General features: G+C 48.0%; 2 protein-coding genes across 7 annotated transcripts in view; one reads left to right on the top strand and one right to left on the bottom strand.

The window, feature by feature from the left end:
* Positions 1 to 19,862, top strand: part of IL17D (interleukin 17D) — a 27,108-nt gene extending 7,246 nt beyond the window's left edge. For 2 of the 4 annotated variants that reach the window (XM_057532946.1, XM_057532945.1), the window contains one exon: positions 18,970 to 19,493. In XM_057532946.1, coding sequence (XP_057388929.1) covers positions 18,970 to 19,252 — 283 coding nt within the window. In that variant the 3' untranslated portion in view covers positions 19,253 to 19,493. Of the gene's footprint in view, positions 1 to 18,969; positions 19,494 to 19,725 lie in introns of those variants that run through there. The other 2 variants (XR_009005922.1, XR_009005921.1) reach the window with 2 other exon arrangements.
* Positions 19,586 to 24,125, bottom strand: part of EEF1AKMT1 (EEF1A lysine methyltransferase 1) — a 23,917-nt gene continuing 19,377 nt past the window's right edge. For 2 of the 3 annotated variants that reach the window (XM_057532947.1, XM_057532948.1), the window contains exon 4: positions 21,859 to 22,943. In XM_057532947.1, the coding sequence (XP_057388930.1) occupies positions 22,454 to 22,943 (490 nt within the window). In that variant the 3' untranslated portion in view covers positions 21,859 to 22,453. Of the gene's footprint in view, positions 21,130 to 21,309; positions 21,720 to 21,858; positions 22,944 to 24,125 lie in introns of those variants that run through there. The other variant, XM_057532949.1, reaches the window with a different exon arrangement.

The raw sequence follows: 24,125 nt of genomic DNA, 5'->3' as shown, positions 1-24,125 counted from the left end.
AGCAACTAAGCCTGTGTGTCACAACTACTGAAGCCCACGCGCCTAGAGCCCGTGCTCCACAACAGGAGAAGCCACCGCAATGAGAGGCCCGCACACCGCAATGAAGAGTAGCCCCTGCTCGCTGCAACTAGAGAAAGCCTGTGCAGCAACAAAGACCCAACACAGCCAAAAATAAATTAAAAAAAAAAAAAAAAAAGGAAATCCAGCTCTTATTTAAAAAAAAAAAATCGCTGTACTGAGAGAGCTTTTTTGGTGGGGGCACCCATCTGGCCGAGCTGGCACGGTGTGAGGGGAAGGCTCTCCCATACACTGGGGGTGTGACTGGTACAGCTTTTATGCAGGAAAGTTATGTATTAACTACGACAATTTCAAATCCCTATTTTGCCCCTCCCCCTTCCCTCTCCCCATTGGTAACCAACCACTAGTTCTCTGTGTCAGTCTGTTTCTGTTTTGTTATGTTTATTCTTTTTTTAGATTCCACATACAAATGACAACATGGTATTTGTCTTTCTCTGTCTGAATTATTCCACTAAGCATAATACCCTCCAGGTTCATCCACAATGCTGCAAGTGGCAAAATTTCATTCTTTTTCTATGGCTAATATTCCACTCTATATGTATATACGTCTTCTTTATCATTTGTCTGCTGATGGACACTTAGATTGCTTCCATATCTTGCATGTATCTTTTCGAATTAGTGTTTTCATTTTTTTTTGGATATATACCCAGGAGTGGAATTGCTGGATCATATGGTAGTTCTATTTTTTTTTTTTTAAATTTACCATTTTCATCATTTTTTTAAAAAATTTATTTATTTATGGCTGTGTTGGGTCTTTGTTTCTGTGAGAGGGCTTTCTCCAGTTGTGGCAAGCGGGGGCCACTCTTCATCACGGTGCGCAGACCTCTCACTATCACGGCCTCTCACTATCACGGCCTCTCTTGTTGCGGAGCACAGGCTTCAGACGCGCAGGCTCAGTAATTGTGGCTCACAGGCCCAGTTGCTCCACGGCATGTGGGATCCTCCCAGACCAGGGCTCGAACCCGTGCCCCCTGCATTGGCAGCAGATTCTCAACCACTGCGCCACCAGGGAAGCCCCGGTAGTTCTATTTTTGTTTTGTTTTGTTTTGTTTTGAGGAATCCTCACACTGTTCTCCACAGTGGCTGCACCAATTTACATTCCCACCAACAGTGCACAAAGGTTTCCTTTTCTCCACATCCTCGCCAACATTTGTTATTTGTGTTCTTTTTGATGATAGCTATTCCAACAGGTATGAGGTGATATCTCATTGTGGTTCTGATTTGCATTTCTCTGATTAACAATGTTGAGGATATTTTCATGTGCCTGTTGGTCATCTGTATATCTTCTTTGGAAAAATGTCTATTCAAGTCTTCTGCCCATTTTTTAATTGGTTTGTTTTTTTGTTTTTTGATATTGTGTTGTATGAGTTGTTTATATATTTTGGATGGTAACCCCTTATTGGTCATAACACTTGCAAATATCTTTTTCCATTCAGTAGATTGTCTTTTGTCAGTAGTTTCCTTTGCTGTGCAAAAGCTTTTAAATTTGTTTATTTTTGCTTTTGTTTCCTTTGCCTTAGGAAACAGATTGAAAACAATATTGCTACAATTTACGTCAGAGAGTGTTCTGCTTATGTTTTCCTCTAGGACTTTTATGGTGTCCGATCTTACGTTTAGGCCTTTAATCCATTTGAGTTTACTTTTGTATATGGTGTTAGAGAATGTTCTAATTTCATTCTTTTACATGTAGCTGTCCAGTTTTCCAAACACCACTTATTGAGGAGACTGTCATTTCTCCACTATGTATTCTTGCCTCCTTTGTCATAGATTAATTGCCCATAAGTGTGCGGGTTTATTTCTGGGCTCTCTGTTCGGTTCCAGTGATCTGTGTGTCTGTTTTTGTGGCAGTACCATACTATTTTGATTACTGTAGCTTTGTAGTATAGTTTGAACTCAGGGAGTGTGATTCTTCCAGCTCTGTTCTTCTTTCTCAAGATTGGTTTGACTATTCAGGGTCTTTTGTATTTCCATTCAAATTTTAAAATTATTTGTTCCAGTTCTGTGAAAAATGTCATCGGTGTTTTGATAAGGATTGCTTTGAATCTGTAGATTGCCTTGGGTAGTATGGTCATTTTTTTATTTTTTTTATTTTTATTTTTTTTAAAGGATTTTCTTATTTATTTATTTATTTATTTATTTATTTTTGGCTGTGTTGGGTCTTCGGTTCGTGCGAGGGCTTTCTCCAGTTGCGGCAAGCGGGGGCCACTCTTCATCGCGGTGCGGGGACCGCCCTTCATCGCGGTGCGCGGGCCTTTCTCTATCGCGGCCCCTCCCGTCGCGGGGCACAGGCTCCAGACGCGCAGGCTCAGCAATTGTGGCTCACGGGCCCAGCTGCTCCGTGGCATGTGGGATCTTCCCAGACCAGGGCTCGAACCCGTGTCCCCTGCATTAGCAGGCAGATTCTCAACCACTGCGCCACCAGGGAAGCCCAGTATGGTCATTTTGACAGTATAAATCCTTCTAGTCAATGAACACAGTGTATCTTTCCATCTGTGTCATCTTCAATTTGTTTCATCAGTGTCATCGTTTTCCAAGTACAGGTCTTCTACCTCCTTAGATTTATTCCTAAGTATTCTTTTTGATGATGTGGTAAGTGGGACTGATTCCTTAATTTCCGTTTCTGCCAGTTCCTTGTTAGTGTATAGAAATGCAATATATTTCTGTGTATTAATTTTGTATCTTGCAACTTTACTGAATTCATTGATGAGGTGTAGTAGTTTTCTGGTGGTGTCTTTGGGATTTTATACCTATAGTATGTCAGCTACAAACAGTGAAAGTTTTACTTCTTCTTTTCCAGTTTGGATCCCTTTTATTTCTTGTCTGATTGCTGTGGCTAGGACTTACAATATTATGTGGAATAAAAGTGGTGAGGGTGGGCATCCTTGTCTTCTTTCTGATCTTAGAGTAAATGCTTTCAGCTTTTCAGCATTGAGTATGGTGTTAGCTGTGGGCTTATCATATGTGGCCTTTGTTATGTTAAGGTATGTTTCCTCTATACCCACTACTGGAGAGTTTTTATCAGAAATGGATGTTGAATTTTGTCAAAAGCTTCTCCTGCATCTATTGAGATGATCATAATGGTTTTTATTCTTCAATTTGTTAGTGTGGTGTATCCCAATGATTGATTTATGGATATTGAAAAATCCTTGCATCCCTGGGATAAATCCCACTTGATCATGGTGTTTGGTCCTTTTAATGTATTATTGGAGTCAATGTGCTAATGTCTTGTTGGAGATTTTTGCATCTATATTCATCAGTGATATTGGCCTGTAGTTTTCTGTTTTGTGTGATATCTTTGTCTGGTTTTGGTATCATAGCATGAGTTCAGATGCATTCCATCCTCTCTGATTTTTTGGAATAGTTTCAGAAGGATAGAAATCAACTCTTCAACTCTTCTCTAAATGTTTGGTAGAATTCACCCATGAAGCCATCTGATTCTGGACTTTTGTTTGTTGGGAGTTTTTTTCTTTTTTCTTTTTTTTTTTCCAATTACTGATTCAGTTTGATTACTGGTAATTGCTTTGTTCATATTTTCTGTTCCTTCCTGGTTCAGCTTTGGGAGATTGTACACTTCTAGGAATATGTACATTTCTTCTAGGTTGTCCATTTTATTGGCATACAGTTGTTTATAGTCATCTCTTATGATCCTTTGTATTTCTGTGGTATCAGTTGTAACTTTTCCTTTTTCATTTTTGGTTTTATTGATTTGGACCCTCTCTCTTTTTTCTTGATGAGTCTGGATAAAGGTTTATCAACTTTGTTTATCTTTTCATAGAACCAGCACCTAGTTTCATTGATCTTATTGGTTTTGTTTTGTCTGTATTTCATTTATTTCTGCTCTGATCTTTATGATATCTTTACTTCTACTAACTTTGGGTTTTGTTTGTTCTTTTTCTAGTTCCTTTAGGTGTAAGGTTAGTTTGTTTATTTGAGATTTTTCTTTTTCCTGAGTGTGTGTCGCCGTAAACTTCCCTCATAGAACTGGTTTAAAAAAAAATTTTTTTTAATTGAACTATAGCTTATTTAAAATTTTGTGTTAGTTTCTGGTGTAGAGCAAAGTGATTCAGTTATGTATATACACACATATATGTATATATATTCTCTTTTATATTCTTTTCCATCATGGTTTATTACAGGATACTGAATATAGTTCCCCGTGCTATACAGTATGGCCTTGTTTATCCATTTTATATATTGTAGCTTGTATCTGCTAATCCCAAACTCCTAATTAATCCTCCTCCCCTTCCCCTTTGGTAACCACAAGTTTGTTTTCTATGTCTGTGAGTCTGTTTCTGTTTTGTAAATAAGTTCATTTGTACCACATTTTAGATTCCACATATAAGTGATATCATATGATATTTGTCTTTCTCTGTCTGACTTCACTTAGTATGATTATCTCTAGGTCCATCCATGTTGCTGCAAATGGCATTATTTCATTCTTTTATGGCTGAGTAATATTCTATTGTGTATATATATCACACCTTCTTGATCCATTTATCTGTTGATGGACATCTGTGTTGCTTCCATGTCTTGGGTATTGAGAATAGTGCTGCTGTGAACACTGGGGTGCATGTATCTTTTAGAATTAGAGTTTTCATCTTTTAAAAAAATGTTTATTTATTTGGTTGCACCTGGTCTCAGTTGTGGCAGTCAGGCTTCTTAGTTGCAGCTCACCAGCTCCTTAGTTGTGGCTCGCCAGCTCCTTAGTTGTGTCTTGCGGTCTCCTTAGTTGTGGCAGGTGGGCTCCTTAGTTGTGGCATGCGAACTCTTAGTTGTGGCATGCATGTGGGATCTAGTCCCTTGACCAGGGATCAAACCTGGGCCCCCTGCATTGAGAGGGCGGAGTCTTATCCACTGCGCCACCAGGCAAGTCCCTAGAGTTTTCATCTTTTCCAGTTATGTGCCCAGGAGAGGGATTGCAGGATCATATGGTAACTCTATTTTTAGTTTTCTGAGGAACCTCCATACTGTTTTCCATAGTGGCTGCACCAATTTACATTCTAACCAGTGGTGTGGGAGGGTTCCCTTTTCTCCATACACTCTCCAGCATTTATTGTTTGTAGACCTTTTTTTTAAAATTTATTTTATTTATTTATTTTTATTTTTTGGCTGTGTTGGCTCTTCATTGCTGTGTGCAGGCTTTCTCTAGTTGCAGTGAGCGGGGTCTACTCTTTGCTGCAGTGCACAGGCTTCTCATTGCGGTGGCTTCTCTTGTTGCAGAGCATGGGCTCTAGGCATGCAGGCTCAGTAGTTGTGGTGCATGGGCTTAGTTGCTCCACAGCATGTGGGATCTTCTCGGACCAGGGCTCAAACCCATGTCCCTTGCATTGGCAGGTGGATTCTGAATCACTGCGCCACCAGGTAAGTCCGCATGTATCTTTTTGAATTATGTTTTCTTCTGGATATATGCCCAGGAGTGGGATTGTGGGATCATATGGTAGCTCTGTTTTTAGTTTTTTAAGGAACCTCCATACTGTTTTCCATAGTGGCTGCACCGATTTACATTCCTACCAATGGTGTAGGAGGGTTCCCTTTTCTCCACACACTCTCTGGCATTTATAGTTATAGTTTTTTTTTTTTAATTCTTTTTTTAAAATTAATTAACTAATTAATTTTTATTTTTGGCTGCGTCGGGTGTTCGTTGCGGCATGCGTGATCTTTCCTCGCAGTATGTGAGCTTCTCTCTAGTTGTGGTGCACAGCCTTCTCTCTAGTTGTAGTGTGTGAGTTTTCTCCTCTCTAGTTGTGGTGCGCAGGTTCCAGAGTGCATGGGCTCTGTAGTTTGTGGCACGAGGGCTCTTTAGTTGAGGCATGTGTGCTCAGTAGTTGTGGCGCACGGGCTTAGTTGCCCCACGGCATATGGGATCTTAGTTCCCCGACCAGGGATTGAACCCATGTTCCCTGCATTGCAGGACAGATTCTTTGCCACTGGACCACCAGGGAAGTCCCGCATTTGTTGTTCGTAGACTTTTGGATGATGGCCATTCTGACTGGTGTGAGGTGAAACCTCTGTAGTTTTGATTTGTATTTCTCTAATAATTAGTGATGTTGAGTGTTTTTTATGTGCTTTTTGGCCACCTGTATGTCTTCTTTGGAGAAGTGTCTATTTAGGTCTTCTCATTTTTTGATTGGGTTCCTTGGTTTTTTTTTTGATATTGAGCTACATGAGCTGTTTGTATATTTTGGAGATTAATCCCTTGTTGGTTGCATCATTTGCAAATATTTTCTCCCATTCTATGGGTTGTCTTTCCATTTTGTATATGGTTTCTTTTGCTGTGCAAAAGCTTTTAAGTTTAATTAGGTCCCATTTGTTTATTTCTGTTTTTATTTCCATTACTCTAGGAGGTGTATTCAAAAAGATATTGCTGAGATTTATGTCAAAGAGTGTTCTGCCTATGTTTTCCTGTAAGAGTTTTATAGTATCCAGTCTTACATTTAGGTCTTTAATCCATTTTGAGTTTATTTTTGTGTATGGTGTTAGAGAATGTTCTAATTTCATTCTTTTACATGTAGCTGTCCAGTTTTCCCAGTACCCCTTATTGAAGAGACTGTCTTTTCGCCATTGTACATTCTTGCCTCCTTTGTTATAGATTGGCCATAGACGCGTGGGTTTATTTCTGGGCTTTCTATCCTGTTCCATTGAGCTATATTTCTGGTTTTTTGCCAGTACCATACTGTTTTGGTTACTGTGGCTTTGTAGTATAGTCTGAAGCCAGGGCACCTGATTCTTCCAGCTCTGTTGTTCTTTCTTAAGATTGCTTTGGCTCTTTTGGATCTTTTGTGTTTCCATATGAATTAAAATTTTTTTGTTCTAGTTCTGTGAAAAATGCTATTGGTAATTTGATAGGGATTCCATTGAATCTGTATATTGCTTTGGGTAGTATGGTCACTTTAACAATATTGATTCTTCCAATCCAAGAACATATCTCTCCACCTGTGTGTGTCATCTTCAGTTTCTTTCATCAGCATCTTATAGTTTTCAGACTACAGGTCTTTTGCCTCCTTAGGTAGATTTATTCCTAGGTATTTTATTCTTTTTGATGCAATGGTAGATGGGATTGTTTCCTTAATTTCTGTTTCTGATACTTTATTGTTAGTATATAGGAATGCAACAGATTTCTGTGTATTAATTTTGTATCTTGGAACTTTACCAAATTCATTGATGAGTCTACTAGTTTTCTGGTAGCATCTTTAGGATTTTCTACGCATAGTATCATGCTCCTGTGTATATGCTCTGCCCCTACTACCCATCTCCATCTCATTGTGCTTCCTTCTTTATATCTTTAGTTGTAGAACATCTTTTCTGGTAGGTTCTGGTCTTTTTTTTATTGGTAGTTGCTCTGTAAATGTTTGTCATTTTGGTGTGCCTGTGAGCTTGGGGGTCTTCCTGCTCCACCATCATGGCCAAGCTCCAAAAAAAGGGCCAAAACATCTTAACTTTAAAATGGAGAGCCGAAAGGGAAATTTGCCAACCACGAGGAAAGAGCAGATACTAACGAAACGAAGCTTCAGTGGGTCACGACAGCCTTCGATTTCCCAAGAATCTTGGCTCCAAGGGAACTGTTTGCTCTCACCAGTTGTGGGCTCCCGGCAGAGGCCTTACTTGCCTTCACGGAGGTCAGAGGCCCCGGGAGCCACAGCCTGGGGACACAAGGAACTGGGCGGGGACAGAGCCAGGACCCAGGTCCAGACTGCTCTGGTTCCCCTGGCTGTGCTCCCCACATATGGGCTGTTAGAAAAGCAACATTCAGCCTCCAGAATATAAAAATATTTTCTCATTTACTTTGTGTCATGGTGTTTGTTTCTCTTAAGCTTTAGAAACAAATACGACAAAAATAAAATCAATGTGATTGCTCAGTAAGTTTTTTAAAGTCACATTGACATACTAAGAAACATTGTAGGAGTACTGAAGTTTATTACAGTTTAAAGATACACATTGCTTATTTATGTTGACACCCCAAAGATACACATCCACCAACACTCCAAGTAATTTTTACTTGTTTATAGTTCTCAATTTTGGGTATTAGTCTAAAGATAACTTTTCTCTAGGATGTGAATAATGCACAACAATTTATTTTTAGGCTTTGCTACTTTTCTTTATAAATTCCTCCTGGGAATTTAAGCAACTACATCTACGTTTATTTTGCAATAAACAACTCCATGGGTCACAATAGCAGCAAGGGAATAAATGGAAAGAAAAAGAAACAGGACAAGGAGGCGGGGAGAGGAGGGGGGACGGGGAGGTCGAGGGACCCAACGGGAGAGGCAGGGGGACCACCCGCTTGTGAGCACAGCAGCCCTGTGCAGATCAGCCTGCGTTGGGGGTACCGGCAGGGGCGCTGGCCGGGTGTTAGGAAGCGTCGGGAAAGTGGAATTTTCTCACGGAGAACCCGGGTTGGCTCTGCTCTGTGGCCAGAACTCTCAGCAGGAGACCCTTGGGAGCAGGGGCAGCAGCAGCGACAGCTCCCAGCTCATGGGGGGGCGGGGGGAAGGGCACCACTGTCTCCGGCCGGGCCAGCGAGATGCCCGCGGGGATGACCTGCACGTTCCCACGAGCCGGTGGCTGGATATTTAGCCACGCTGGTTTTAGGAGGGCTGAAACAGGAAGGGCGCTTTTGCTTGCCCCTCCTCCGACCCTGCGTCCGCCACGCCACCCCCGAGCGTCGCCTCCGCGCCCCTTCCCCAACAAGTGTCGCCCAGTTGTCCAATCCACTGTGCGAGGCGGTGCTGTGGACATCGCTTTTTCTTCATTATGTTGTCCTTAAAATTGTAGAAGAATATTAATTAGAGAAAGTACAGAGGGGAGGAGCATCGTGTTAGAGAAGGTCCGCCCCCTTTCGAATGTTCCCGCTTGTTTCTCTCGTGCGCCCCCTCCCCCCGGGTGCACGGTCAGGCTGTGTCCAGGCACCGAGAGCCCAGGTCCCCACGGACAGGAGCCGCGGCTCCCAGGGAGGTGGCCGGCAGGGGGCAGCACCGGCCAACCCACCCGCCCGCCGGCCCCGGTCATCTTTGAACCTGGGGAGACCTTGCTTCTGTCTGTTTTTCGTTGGCAAGTTCACTGCCGCCTGGCACCCGGCTTCTTATTCTAATGATTTATAAACAAAGCCTTTCTGCCTTCCCGGGTATCTTTGTATTGTCTGTGTATCAGCACAGGTGTCGAGTCCTTTCTGTTAAGAAGGGCAGGGAGGGAGGAAAGGACAGAGGCAGTCGACTGCCAGCGGGGGTGGGGCTCCAGTGACAGCACACGGCATTGGGCGGGAGGGGACATCGTCAGACTGTGTGGTAGAAAAGGAGAAACTCATCATTTAAAGCAGCTTGGTAGGAAATGGTGGTATTTCTCCCCCCAGATGTTTTTATGGATAAGTGACTTTAATTGGTCCAAGTCCTGCATGGATCTTTTTCTCCGAGCTGCTCAGCACACAGCGGGTTGCGCTGTGGCCACCAGCGTTCCAGAGAAAAAATAGAAGCGTTGTTGGGAGCGCCGTCCTGGCGTGACGGTCTCTCCTGAAAATAGGCCGTTTGTTTTGCTTTGAAGGTTGTCTTCTCTGACTGCTGGGTCTTGTTCTACGTAAGATGCATGAATATTCCATCCCGTCGTCCCCTGAATAAAATGTCTGTGTCCTTCATACGGGTGGAAGGACTGGGCGGCGAGCACGCCTGCCGCGAGCCGACGTCCTCTTGGCCTCAGTCTTCAGAAACGACACCCGAGGCTTGAAGGAGGGCAGTGGGTGCCTGGCTCCCGCGGTCAAGGGGAAAATGACCTTCCAAAATGCTCCCAGGACGAGGCGCAGCGTCTGGGCTCGTGTTCCGTGTGGATTATTCCTCACACTGCGCACGAGGTGCTTGGCCCGCCCGCCCCAAGGACGGCTCCAACGCCAGATTCTGCAGCTTCCCTGGACGGAGAGTCCAGACCGCCGTGGCAGGAGCTCTGTTTTTCCTTTGAAGAGATTCTTCCCAGCTGCCCGGAATGTGTGGCATCTGCCCTGAGGGAGAAAAGGGCCCTAAAGAAGCTCTGGCTCATTCGTTCCCTGGTTCCCTTTCTCTGTCCCTCGGCAGGGCTTTTGTCCTGAATCGTCTTACAGATTCTTTCCGAGTCTCTCTGCTCTTCCCTGAGCTCCCACGTGGGCAGGTCTTGCACTGAGTAAGCGGGTCACCCTTTTCCAAGGGCCCCGTGGTGGTAGGGCTGAGCCCCTGCGGGCCTCGGGCCCCTCGTGCGGGGCTGGGCCTTGGGGGGTGGGCCGGGCCTTCCAGGCTCCGCGGGGACCAGCCTGGCGGGCAGAGGAGCCGGTGGGTCTGCATCGACCTCCCTGGCTTGGGGTCAGGGCTGTCCGAGGCCAGGCTCAGGATCGCAGCGCAGTGGCCTCGGCCCAGGGTCACTGACCCCTGGCTGTCCTCGCTGGCATCCTCGCCGGCATAGGGCCAGGTGCGCCTGCGGGGACGGTCTCCGGGTCCATGCGGTCAGGCCCCTCTGCCTCCCAGCTGGTCCCATGTCCTCTTCCCCAGGGACACACACACTCAGGTTCTCATCGGGCGGGGCCGCGTTCAGGGCTTCCTGGCAGCCGCGGTGAAGGCCCGTCCAGCTCAGCCTGAGCAACAGGAGGGCCGGCGGCGCTGCACAGGGGGCTGCCGTCTCCTGTCCCCGCGCCCCCGGCGGTCGGACCCATTGCACAGGGAACCACAGACCTGCCTCAGTGCCCTGTGGTCTCTCAGACCCGGGCCCAGCGGCCTCCCCCGGGGCTGGTCAGGACTGTCCAGGGGGCGTTCAGGCCCGGCCCGGCCCGGCCCTGCGCCCCCCTGAGCTCCACAGCCCTGGGGAGGGGACAGCATCCCAGCAGAGAGCAAGCCAGGTCTCAGCGCCACCGTCCACGCTGGCTCAGCAGTGACCTTGTGGGCTAATTAGACTCCTTGGCGTGGGCGTCCAGCGGGAGGGTCCTGAGATGGGACGGGGAAGTGCCCCCGGTTGTGTGCAGTCACCCCCTCAGAGGCGCTGGGGGCTTCTGTCTGGGGCTCCCAGACACGAGCCAGGCGGTCACTTGGCGGCCAGCGGGCTGAGCTCCTGAATGTGGAGGGAAGCGTGGGAATCCAGGGTTGAACAGGCCCCATGCCACACGGTTCTGAAAACCACAGTTTGGAAACCTTGTTTCTGCCTTAATTGCCCACGTCCAGGAGAAACAGCGCTTGGGAAAAGACACTGTCCCCCTCAGCTTCCTTGAGGGCCGCCCGATGTCTTCCCGTTACCAGTATCTTGAAGGCTGGTAGAGCAAGCCCCTCCTATTCGTCCTCGCAACTGTTTAGACTGTTCTGGGCCCTTTTCTCTCTGTACGAGTTTTAGGATTAGCCTGCCAAGCTCTAAGAGAAATCTATGAGAATTGCACTGATTTCATAGATTACTTTGGGGAGAGTCTCTGATATCTTAGAAACGCAGGGGATTACAGGCGTCTTTTCTAAGCAGAAAACGTCGATAAAAATATCACTTTATTAGTCGTGCCGTCGAGAAGGTGGAGGAAGCAGCCTGCCCATCAAATCCATCCCCTGCACTTTGCAGAGAACCAGCAGGGGCGATGACTCGTCCAGTGTCACTGGTTGGTAACCAGGTTGGACCAAAATTGTAGGTTCAGGACTCTGACTCCAGGCCACCCCTTTAAGAAAGTCTGTTTTGACCTTGGGATCTGGGGACCCGGGACTGTTGAGGCCACTTGGTTCCATCCGTTGCTTCTGGGCAGAGGGGGCTTTCCCCACTTCTTCCTGGCTTTGGGGCCTGGGGTCTTGGGATTGCTGTGAAAGGAGTGATCACACAGCCTCTGCTGTTTGAAATTAAACTCATTTGTGTTTTGCAAAGAGGGAGGATGGGTTTGTGCATAAACATGGCGGCGGCTCTGCCCCGTGACCTGCTGCACTCCTCGGGGAACTGCCTCGAATTGTTTCCTACCCTGTCCAGGGCCCGAGCGGCTCTTTTTCTGGCCCTGCCGTCACTCACATTCCTCTGGGCTCGGTTTCCATCCCGTCTCCTCACGTCCTTTGTTCCTGGATTAAGCTGGGCCAGCTGTCGCTCTCTGCGGCCAAGCTTCACACGTGGGGTCCCTGCAGAGGGGACCTGGCCTCGCTCCCGCATGTTCCCTCTGGCTGGGTGCGCACGGTGGCAGCAGAAGCGGGAAGGCCGAGGGGGTGGGCACTGGGGGCCATTCGACCGCGTGTCCTTGTGGGGTGACAAAGGATCCCTGCTGGCAGCTTTCTTTACCCCGAAAGCACTCCTAGCTGAGGATCTTCCCAGAATCTCAAGGCAGGGGGTTGGGGTGACGGGCCTGCGTCTGTCCCGTGTCCCGAGGCTTCTGGACTTTCCTCCCGAGCCCCGCGCCCGCCCCCCGTCATGGTCTCCGCCGGCCCCCCACCTGCAGTGCTGGGTGTTGGGTGGGATGGGTGCGTTGCACCCCGTCCCATGGTAGCACATTTCCATCCTGAGAGAAACGCCGGCCATGAACCCCCGATGCTGAGCCATCCATGTGCCCATCCCAGGTCGGGTGGGCAGGGGTCCCGTTGTCACAGTGCCTTGGCCAGAGGTGTCCCTGTGACAGTGGAAACTTCAGTCCCTTGGGCCAACTGGCGGGAGTCGGGGGGATATTTTTAGTCGGATGAGGCTTCTGACCCATCTCCACATCCAGGCGGCCATCAGGTCCACCTGCAAAACTAGCACGTGACACGGGGACTGTCACCTGTGTAGAAAGAGAAACCCTGGTTGTTTGAAAGGGATCTTTATGCCCTCAGGTTGGGGCCTCCCTCCCACACCCGGTTCTGTCCCATGGCTGCGTCTGCACAGCCGTCTACACTGCCGTCGGCATGAGCTTCCCGTTGTCAGCCTGAGCCTGTCTGCGTCTCATAGCCCCTTGTGGCTTCCGGGACCTGTAACTCCAGACTCTCTGCTCTGGGCTCAGGGGTCCTGCCACATCGCATATTTCTTCGCAAGTCCCTGCCCCACCGCACACACGTGTGTAGACACACACACACACACACACGTGCGCACACGCCACTCCCCCCGGCTCCCTCCCCCACCGCCCGCGAGCCCCGCCCTCTGGCCTCACCTCACCCCTGGGCCTCCCCTGGGTCCCATGCGCGGGTGTGTCCGACCCCTGGCTGTGCGGCAGGAGCTTGAAAATTGAGGCTCACTGCTGACCTGCCGAGACAGGTTTAGAGGCACACGGTCACTCTGTGTGTGTGTGTGTGTACACACTCACGAGTTTGGTAGTTTCTCTAAAAGATAAAGATTCTTTGTTAAGCAAAGCCACAATACCACAGAACACACCTAAAATTGAATACTTCCTTCATATCTTCAAATAGTCCAGTTTAGATTTTCTTGACTGTCTCGTATTTTTAAAACTTAAAGTTTTTTCTCTTTTATTACTTAATTCTTTGCTTTGAAATAATTTAAAAGTAACAGGAAAATTTGTGAAATTAGTACAAGGAAGTCCCTGTACCCTTTACCCAGACTGCCCGAACGTCAGCATCACAGCTCAGCAAAATTACCGAGATGAGGCGCTGCGTGGGTACGGTGCCGTATTCTGAACTGTGACCTTCAGAGGGTTGCTACTCGTGCCTCTTCCCTGCCCCAGGGTCCAGCCTCTGCAGCTCAGGGCTCTTCAGTCTGTGACAGTCCCTCAGTCCTTTGTCTCTCGTGGCTGTGACACTTTTGAACAGTGCTGGTCCATTGTTTTGTCGAATGTCCCTAAGGGTTTGATATGTTTTTTAAGCAACCATATACATATAGTTTCTCATCCAAATGAAAACACCTGGGAATTGGGGCTCAACTCCTAGCTGCACCTGGTCGGCTGGTGTAAACCAGGTCAGCGATGCCCCAGTACTTACATCACTCTGCTCAAGGCGCTCCATTTTTTAAATTGAGATACAGTTGACATGTGATATTAGTTACAGGTGTGCGATATAATGATTCAATATCTGCATATATGGCAAAATGATCACAATAAATCTAGTTAACGTCAGTCACCACACAGTTACACATCTTTTGTGCATGATGAGAAATTTTAAGATGTACTCTCTTAGCAACTCTCAAATATGCTATACAGTATTGTTTTGTTTTTAATACGTCTTTATTGGAGTATAATTGCTTCACAATGCTGTGTTAGTTTCTGTTGTACAACAAAGTGAATCAGCCATATGCATACACATGTCCCCATATTCCCATATCCCCTCCCTCTTGAGCCTCCCTATCCCACCCCTCTAGGTGGTCACAAAGCACCGAGCTGATCTCCCTGTGCTATGCGGCTGCTTCCCACTAGCTATCTATTTTACATCTGGTAGTGTATATATGTCCATGCCACTCTCTTACTTCATCCCAGCTTACCCTTCCCCCTCTCCGTGTCCTCAAGTCCATTCTCTACCTCTGCGTCTTTATTCCTGTCCAGCCCCTAGGTTCTTCAGAACCTTTTTTTTTTTTTTTAAAGATTCCATAGATATGCGTTAGCATATGGTATTTGTTTTTCTCTTTCTGACTTACTTCACTCTGTATGACAGACTCTAGGTCCATCCACCTCACTACAAATAACTCAATTTCGTTTCTTTTTATGGCTGAGTAATATTCCATTGTATATATGTGCCACATCTTCTTTATCCATTCATCTGTCAATGGACACTTAGGTTGCTTCCATGTCCTGGCTATTGTAAATAGTGCTGTGATGAATATTGTGGTGCATGTCTCTCTTTGAATTATGGTTTTCTCAGGGTATATGCTCAGTAGTGGGATTGCTGGGTCATATGATAGTATTGTTAACTATAGTCATCATGCTTTACTTTATATCCGCACGATGTAATTATTTTATAACTGGAAGCTTGTACCTGTGGACCCCCTTCACTATTTTACCGACCCTCTACTCCCTGCCCCTGGAAAACACCAGTCTATTCTCTGTATCTATGATTGGGTTGTTTTTTGTTTTGACTTCACATGTAAGATCATACAGTATCTGTCTTTCTCTGTCTGACTTATTTCACTTAGCATAATGCCTTCAAGTTCTATCCATGTTGTCGCAAATGGCAAGATTTCATTCTTTATTACGGCTGAGTAATATTCCATTGTATATATACCACATCTTCTTTATCCATTCATCCATTGGTGGTCACTTAGGTTGTTTCCATGTCTTCTTGGCTGTTCTAATAATGCTGTGATAATAATGCAGTGATCATACATCTTTTCAAGTTAGTGTTTTTGTTTCCTTGGATAAATACCCGGCAGTGGAACTGCTATATTATTTAGTAGTTCTATTCTTAATTTTTTGAGGATTCTCCATATTATTTTCCAGTGTCTGCACCAACTTACATTCCCACCAACAGTACACAAGGGTTTCCTTTTTCTCCTCATCTTTGCCAACACTTATTTCTTGTCTTTTTTTGGGGGGGGGGGCGTGTTGTGTCTTCGTTGCTGCGCGCAGACTTTCTCTAGTTGCGGCGAGCAGTGGCTACTCTTCATTGCGGTGCACAGGCCTCTCTCATTGCAGAGCACGGGCTCCAGGCATGCGGGCTTCAGTAGTTGTGGCTTGTGGGCTCTAGAGTGCAGGCTCAGTAGTTGTGGCCCATGGGCATTGTTGCTCCACGGCATGTGGGATCTTCCCAGGCCAGGGCTCGAACCCATGTCCCCTGCATTGGCAGGCTTCTTAACCACTGCGCCACCAGGGAAGTCCTCTTGTGTTTTTGATAATAGCCATTCTGACAGATGTGAGGTGGTTTTGATTTGCATTTCTCTAATAATTAGCGATGTTTGAGCATCTTTTCATGTGCCTATTGGACATCTATATGCCGTCTTTGGAAAAATGTCTATTCAGGTCTTGAGCCCATTTTTTAAATCAGATTGTTCTTTTGGTATTGAGTTATATGAGTTCTTTGTATTTTGGATATTAACCCCTTATCAGATATATGCTTTGCAAATATTTTCTGCCATTCTGTGGGTTGCCTTTTCATTTTGTTGATGATTTCTCACGGCTCTTTTAATATTTAGGTTCCCCTACCTCTTTTTTCCCTCTTGGAATGAAACCTCTGTTGAGTTTCTTTTATTTGGTATCTCTCTATACACTTAAGTGAATGGTCTTACTTAACTACTATTCATATGCTAAAAATTTAAAAATCTCCATATCCAGCCAAGATCTCTCGTGGGCTCCAGACCGGCTTCCACTCTGTAGTCTGAGGGATCTAAAATTCCATCTGATTGGGTCACTTCTCTTTTTAACATCCTTCCTGTTGCCTTCAGGGTCAGATCCAGCCCCAGCTCTTAGTTCTTCTCCTGCGCTGCAGCTCCTAACTGACGTGGTCCCTCAAATCTAGGCTTTGACCTCTGCTCTAAATGCCCTTTCTCCCTCTTCATCTGGGTGAATCCACCCAGGTTCCACTTTACCAGGAAGCCTCCTCTGCTGTGATGGCCGGGTTTAACTCTTTCTTTGTATATTTATCCCCTGAGAGGGTGAGTCCTTGGATGATAGATTATTATAGTATTTCATCTATATTCCTACTGCCTGAAACACCACTGGCACTTAGGTGTTTGTTGAATAAATGTTGAATGTGGTTGCAGATATTATAAATTCCTTTTCCTTCTAATGTAAGTGAGGGTCTCATCTTGACCTCAGGGTCTGGAGGACAGGAAGCTGGAGAGTGCAGACTCACCACCACCCTCTCACCATCTACTGAACTCTTCCTCTCCGTGGGCGCTGTGCTGGGCTTGTCAGAGCATGAGAGTGAGTCCAGATACAGTCCTTACCCTTCCCTCCCAGGGGAGGACGTGGAAAATGTGCAGTTCTGTCTGAGGCCCAAGGTGTTACGAGAATATGGGGAAAGAGGAGGTTAAATCTGACTAGGGAAATCTGAAAACTCTTAAGATAATGACTTGCATTGGACCTTAAACATGGCAAGTCTTCGCTGAGTTGAGACTGGTTTGGGGGAGAGTTCATCTTGAGCAAAAGCTTAGCCGCGGCCCCTGCCAGGCGTCCCGCCCTGGAGGCAGGTGTCGGGCGCGCAGACGAAGGTACGTGGGTGAGGAGCAGGTCGTGGAGGCCTTTGGAGGCGAGGCCGAGGAGCTGGGGTTTTTCCTGACCTGACCGCCCCTGCCCGAGAGGGGATCTGGGGGGGGGGGCCTGTGCCCCTGTAGGGGATGGGAATGAGGCATTACGGGGGTGGAAAAGTTGGAAAAGTAGAGTTCTTATGAAGGCAGCACTGAGGGAACAGTGATGAGACGCTTACAAAAGATATCTTCAACTCTTTGTGGGCATGCTGGAGGGACAGCGGGCCGGATGGGGTTGCTGTGGGTCTCCGTGTCCCGGGGGGCAGGCAGGTGCCTTCGCAGGCCGGCCCCGCTGCCCTCCTCTTGCTGGCACACAGATTTCCAGGGCCCTTCCTTGCACAGCAGTGAGAAGGGAGTCGGGGCCAGGCCTCCCTGCTCCCCTGTTGCTATCCTCCTGGTCACCCCGACTTCTCTGACCTCATCCCCACATCCACATGGTGGCCAAGGACTCAGCAATGTCCCTCTGGGCTCTGGGATGCTCAGGGGCAGGGCGGCATGGTCCCTGACTTTAAGCACCACCTTCCGTCTTGACGGCATCCTGAGGCCCGCCCCTCCCCTCCCCTCCCCACTGGCCCCCTCCCTCCCTTGGGCTGCAGGCCTCACCCCGCCTTAGTTCTTTCCTGCTGTGTAAGTGGCATGTAGTTGGTGTCAAGTGGATTTGTTGTGGCGTGAAGATACCGTTTCTGAGGCTGTCCACAGGCCACGGGCAGTTGGCCTGGGTGACATGGCCTCCAGGCCCCCCATGCTTGACAGCTGGTCAGGTTCTGCCTCCTGGCCTAGTTTGCCCAGTTCACCCATCGCGTGCCTTCCCGCCTCTGCGCTTTTGTAACTGGTTGTCGGAAGGTTCTTCTCATCTGGAAACTTCTTAGCTTGGCTGGTGCCCTGCAGTCCTGCACGGTGAGGGCCGAGGGACACTAGTCCACAGAGGTTGCGCGTGAGGGGCAAGAAGCTTCTGGAAGCCTGGCCACGCCCTTCCTGCGGAGCCCCAGGTCCCAGGGGTGGGCACCCTTGGGCACATCTTGCTAGGTTCGTTTCCATTCTAGGCTCCCCTTGGGCCAGCGCTCGGGGGGCCTTCCCGGGCGTATGGATGTGTGTCCCTTGAGAGGTCAGGTCACGGCTGTGACTGAGACTTCAGGGTCACAAGGACCGAGCTCCAGAAGTAAGAGGGCAGGTGAATGGAAATGAGAGCTCGGGGTCTTGGCGATCCCATGAGGTGGGGCAAGTGTCCCCATGCAAGGGGACGTTAGGGAGGAGTCCTGGGTTCCATCAGTGACCACCTGGTTTCGGGGAGGCAGGGGCAGGGCCCAGCCAGCAGCCACAGGGTCGTCCTGGGTGCCGACACTTGGATCTTGGCATCTGGCCAGAAAGTAGGGAGACCTGGAGGGACACGGAAGTGGTCCAGTTTAAGGCATCCTTCACTTCCTGCCTGTCCTGGGCGGCCGGTCCTTCCTGCCCGCCCTCCACCCCCTGGTGTGACCCGGCCCCTTTCCCACACGCGGGCGGGCACGTGGACCCTGACGGACAGTGGGATGCAGGGCCCGCTCCAGGGTCTTCGGGACAGGTGTCTGGCGGCCGCCTCTGCTTGAGGCTCTGTCAGCAGCGGGGAGGCCAGGGTCTGCCCGGCCTGGGCCCGTGGGGTGGTGAGGGCCCAGAGCAGGGTGGCCGGGGGCATCTCATTGCGCACGCAGGCTGTGCGGTGTGCACCTGTCCTACGCGCACTGGTGCAGAGTCTGAAAGCGTTTTCAGGGAATGTGGCCTGAGGGGCGGCCGTAAACTGTCTTCACTTTAAACACAGCGAAGGCCAGCGGCTGCTCGGCTTCAGAGCCCGTCCTCTCCCCGCAGGATCTCCTACGACCCCGGCCGCTTCCCCAGGTACCTGCCCGAGGCCTACTGCCTGTGCCGGGGCTGCCTGACCGGGCCGCGCGGGGAGGAGGACGTGCGGCTGCGCAGCGCCCTGGTGCTCGTGCCCGCGGTGGTCCTGCGCCGGACCCCGGCCTGCGCGGGCGGCCGCGCAGTCTACACCGAGGAGTACCTCACCATCCCCGTGGGCTGCACCTGCATGCCCGGGCCAGACAAGGATGCAGACGGTGCCAACTCCAGCTTGGACAAGCCGGCCCGGCCCTGAGCACCCGGCCCCAACCCGGGGACCCCGAAGCCCCGAGGAAACGTGGACGGAGCACCCAGCGCTGGACTGGACTGCACTGCCTGCGAGCCTGACCTCCTGCATCCCCCGGGCTTCCTCTTGGGCAGGAGCGCAGGGCGGTGAGAGGTGATGGGAACTAACCACGTGGCAGCCCTGTGTGGGCGGCCCAAGGCTGGGGCCAACACAGGTTTCGCCAGAGTTCATTGAGGCTCCTTAAGGCTCCCAGCCACCGACCCCTTGCAACCACGGGTGATAGCACTGCAAGGACCGCTGGGAGGGGGACAGAGCCTCACAAGATAGAGGGCGGACAGACACTTACCATATACCTTCTTGTTTATTCAGCTGTTTCCAGTAGGGGCAGAAACTATGTTAGCCATTTTCAGCAAGTATATTAAAAACAACATTTTACTTGACACGTAAACATTTTATAAACATTGTTTTCACTTCCTCAGCAGGAGTTTTTAGAAGCGCAGGTGGAACCCTCACCCTCTAGCCCGCCTTGTGGCCTGGGTCCCTGAATCCCGCCTGTTGCTGACGGTCACCAGTGGACATGGCTGCATGGGACCTGCCCTCCCTCTGAGAGGCTCAGCTCACCCCAGAATCTCACACTTGCTTTATTCATGAGGATATAAATCGCCGCAGGTTTATTTTTTTCACTTGCAGACTTAAAATTCCCAGAAATCAGCAGTCCTCTTCTACAACTGCGTGAGCTTAACCTTTACTCTTTTCTTTAGGCTTAAGTCTGTCCCTGAACACAATTATTTGTAAAAGTAAGAAGTTCTTAACTTGCTTTAAAATCCTTAACAATTGTAGGTGAAGGGCACGCTGGCTGTGCATTTCTCTCTGGACTCTGCTTTGATGGCTCCACTAATTTTCAGAGGAAACTGTTAATTAAGGTCTTCACTTTATCTTAATTTTATGGTTGATGTTTAGGAAGATCATCTGCAGAGTCAGCCTCTCTGCATCGCTGTTTATATGCTCTTGCCCTACTTACAATCAGCCTAGGTTTGATCTGGATGGAAGGTCAACCGAGAATTTTCAGTTTGTACCAAATATTGACAGAGGTTGTGCATGAAAACATTGCTGAGCAAAATTCATATTTTCCAAATAAAAAATTCAAAATTGAAATTGATAGCTGTGGGTAGTTCTATATACCATTTGGGGAATTTTACTTCTGTGCTAAACCTCTGGGGAAAAAAGTAAACCTAGTGGTGGTATATCTAGCATATTCTTGTGCAGAAAACAGAAGGTTCAGATCAACATCAAAAAAGAAATATTGCCTTTCAAACCTTGGGTAAGTAACATTTTCTAGCCACTCCTCAAACATACATAGTGCAAACATCAGAGGAGTGGACTGAAGGAGAGTAAATGGTTTGCATGGGGATAATACTGCTATTCCATAAACTGTATTCATCATCAGTTTAACTAATGTTAGCTGTTAACAGGTAACGCATTCCCAATGGAAGAATCAGCTTTCCCTGCCAAGATCTAGAAAGGCACCTGTATTTGCATTTTTCTCTGAATGGAACACTCATCCATTTAACAAATACCTCTCCTGGGCACTGAGCTCCTGGGAGGCAACTGTGAACTGGACACAACCCCGTCCTCAGCTACAACTCCAAACGGCATGGCTGTCAAAGCGCACTCGGGTGTCCGCAGGCACACAGGATGCGCCCCAGGCAGAGGCCAAGGTCCGGGCCTGTCACTAAGCTGCCTGTGCTTCTGCTCTTTACCCGCGGGCCCGTCACTAAGCTGCCTGTGCTTCTGCTCTTTACCCGCGGGCCCGTCACTAAGCTGCCTGTGCTTCTGCTCTTTACCCGCGGGCCCGTCACTAAGCTGCCTGTGCTTCTGCTCTTTACCTGTGGGCTTACCTGCGGGCCCATCACTAAGCTGCCTGTGCTTCTGCTCTTTACCTGCGGGCCCGTCACTAAGCTGCCTGTACTTCTGCTCTTTACCTGCGGGCCCGTCACTAAGCTGCCTGTACTTCTGCTCTTTACCTGCGGGCCCATCACTAAGCTGCCTGTACTTCTGCTCTTTACCTGCGTTAAGTGAGGACAGTAGACTAGATGCTTCTATGACTTCTTCCAAATATAATTCCACTGATTCAAGTTGGCAAAAGCATCCCAAGCTCTAGGGATGCCCTCACTAAGGAAATCACAACAAGATGTTGTCTTCTTCATCTTGAAAGTTAGGCCGGGGAGAGCCCCAGTTTGTGAGGGAGGAGGGGAGGTCGTAGCTTTTCAGTCTACTAAGAAAATAAAAAGAGGGAAATGTCACATGGGTCCTTTACTACATTGTATTACCAGCTGCGTTCACAGTTCACGGTCCAGCCCAGAATCATAATTCACGTAACAGCGAAATTCATTTCCCAAGGTTCGAGTGTGTCTTGGAATAAACTTGCACATCTTCACTCCAAGAAGTTTTGCTGCCTCTTCCTCCATGACGGCACCTGGAGAGGACAACCAGAGGAACCCGGAGACTGGGGCGCCAGCCACGTGCTCGGCTCCGCACCCGCCAGGCCGGCCAGGGAGGCGTTCTCGACCAGGCGCGGGAAGCGGTGAGTTGACGGCGCCACTCAGCGACCAGGGGGAAGGTCAGTGCGCTCTGTTCCTTTTTACTTCCTCCAACATTTATGCAAGTTACCTACTTTCTTCCTTTTCTTTTTCATTTAATAAATAATTGTCCTACATCTGCAAGGCTGAGACACTTAGAAATTAAGAAAATAATTATATTCCACAAAGTAACATAAGGAAAGCAAAAATAATTACTAAAAAACCACCATTTTCCAACTTTGAGTCAACAACCCCTTTCTCAGTAGTAGCGAATCGTGCAACTTGTACCAATACATTCACACCAGCCTTTGGCTGACAAATCCCATTCCTCCCTCCAGCCCTGCCTGTCCTCGGCACCCACTGCACTGGGGGAAGCAGGGCCCACACAGCAGGCCTGGATGCCAGGCTGCCCGGAAGTAGGGAGACCAGCAGTTAACGTTTTCGTTCTCAGTCAAATGCCAGTATATCCACCTTAAGAAAATATATCCACATCACCAGTGTGAAAGTCTCCTTCTCAGCTTTGGTAAACCTAATCTAATGTCTAGCTCTGTGACCTTTGGCATCCACTTTAACCCCCGAGATTCCAAATTTCTTTTATCAACTGTACAGGCTGAGTCAGATACTGTTACTATTACTGACGTTGATGAGTACAAGTAACACTCCTGGTGCACTCACCCAGGGCCGGACCCCGCGTCCCAGGCATCATGCCACTTACTTCTCTCCAGCCCTGAGAGAAAGGCAGCATCTCAGCCCCACTGTACAGATAAGGCGACTGGGGCGCGGAGCGGGGAAGAGCCTTGTTTAAAGTCATGGGAGGCGTGTTGCCAATCCGGCACCTACCTGTGCACAGCAGAATCTTGCCCCGGGTCAGGTACTTGATGGTTTCCGACGTTTTTCTAAGACATTCCTCAGAGAGATAGGGGGGATCTGCTATTACAATGTCAAAACTGTGTGCAGCAATTTTCTCAGGTAAATCCACTGGGTTATTGTAATCATAGAAGATAAACTCCTCTCCGTATATGGCAAACCTGTGGTCATATTCGAAGATACAGATAGAAAAGTCTTCTCTGTGCAGCTCTCTCAGCTTCTGGTAAACGCTGGGGGCACTCACACATGCTATTCTGGAACAAAAGGAGCCAACTCATGACTGAGCTTTATGACAGTGCATGGCATCAAATGACCACTTCACTAAAAAACCAGTCCTTGTGACCAGTCCTTGTGTTCAGATTTTCTTAAAGGAAACAATAATGCAAACTGAAGTAATAACAGCAGTACATTTTGAGAGAAAACTTCCTACTGCCTCACTTTTAAGGAATCTACTGTTTACAAATCTACAACTCATAATTTTAAAGTATGAAAGGATAAATGTGCTTTTCATGGTAAAAAAAAAAAAAGTAAAAACATTATTAGGACAAGTGTTATGAAGCCCATGGCCTGAATTTACCTTAGTATTTTCATTTTCATGGTGGTCTCTTAACATTTATTTCAAATACTTTAGCCTCAAACTATTTTGAAGTTACTTTGTAATATTCATAATCTTGAAGAAAAAACTCCAAATAACTGCCTAAACAACTTTAGTTTTCCAAAAAGATACATTAAAACTGGGTCTCAGTGCAGACAGACTACTTCGAATTTCTGCTGCTTTTTTGTATAAGTAAATTAAAGAATCTCAAGCATCTCCAGTTTATGAACGGGTAGTGTTCCAATAGTTAACTTTTAAAGCCAACTGCCAAAAATGCTATAGGTAACTTCAATGTTGAATTACTCAGTTGACTGTGGTACGTCTATCACAGTGGGATACTGTGTTGTCATTACCTCCAAGACAGTCAAGTTCAGGAGAGTGTAAACTGCGCTTTCACGGAGTGGGGTTTATGCTTACAGGTGCACCCGTGACCTCTTGGAGATACACAGCTTGTCTGCAGACAATGGGATTTTTGTCTCCATCCCCTTTGTCGCTTTTAGATTTTTATTACATGTGTCGATAATATATATATACATACACACACACACACATAAAATCATTCAGAAAACTACTTATTTAGAAAATTAAACTCAGCTTTGAAACTGTGAGATGCATTTCTTCGGAGAAGTGTCACACGTCTGGTTAGGTGCCCACGCTGGGCTCAAAGGCTTCTCAGCCCAAATGCACGTGAAGCACGTAAGGAAGTCTGGGGGCATCCCGACCGCCTTCTGTGGGGACCAGACCCCAGCCCGGCTGCTGCCAGAGCTCTGGGCCGGGGGTGCAGAGGACTTGAACCACAGCGGCACCTCCTTCCCGAAAAACCGCAGAGGAGGTACTTCCG

This window comes from Balaenoptera acutorostrata, chromosome 18 (genome assembly GCF_949987535.1).
Source record: "Balaenoptera acutorostrata chromosome 18, mBalAcu1.1, whole genome shotgun sequence".
NCBI classification, from domain to species: domain Eukaryota; kingdom Metazoa; phylum Chordata; class Mammalia; order Artiodactyla; family Balaenopteridae; genus Balaenoptera; species Balaenoptera acutorostrata.
This window is presented reverse-complemented; position numbering and strand designations above follow the sequence as displayed.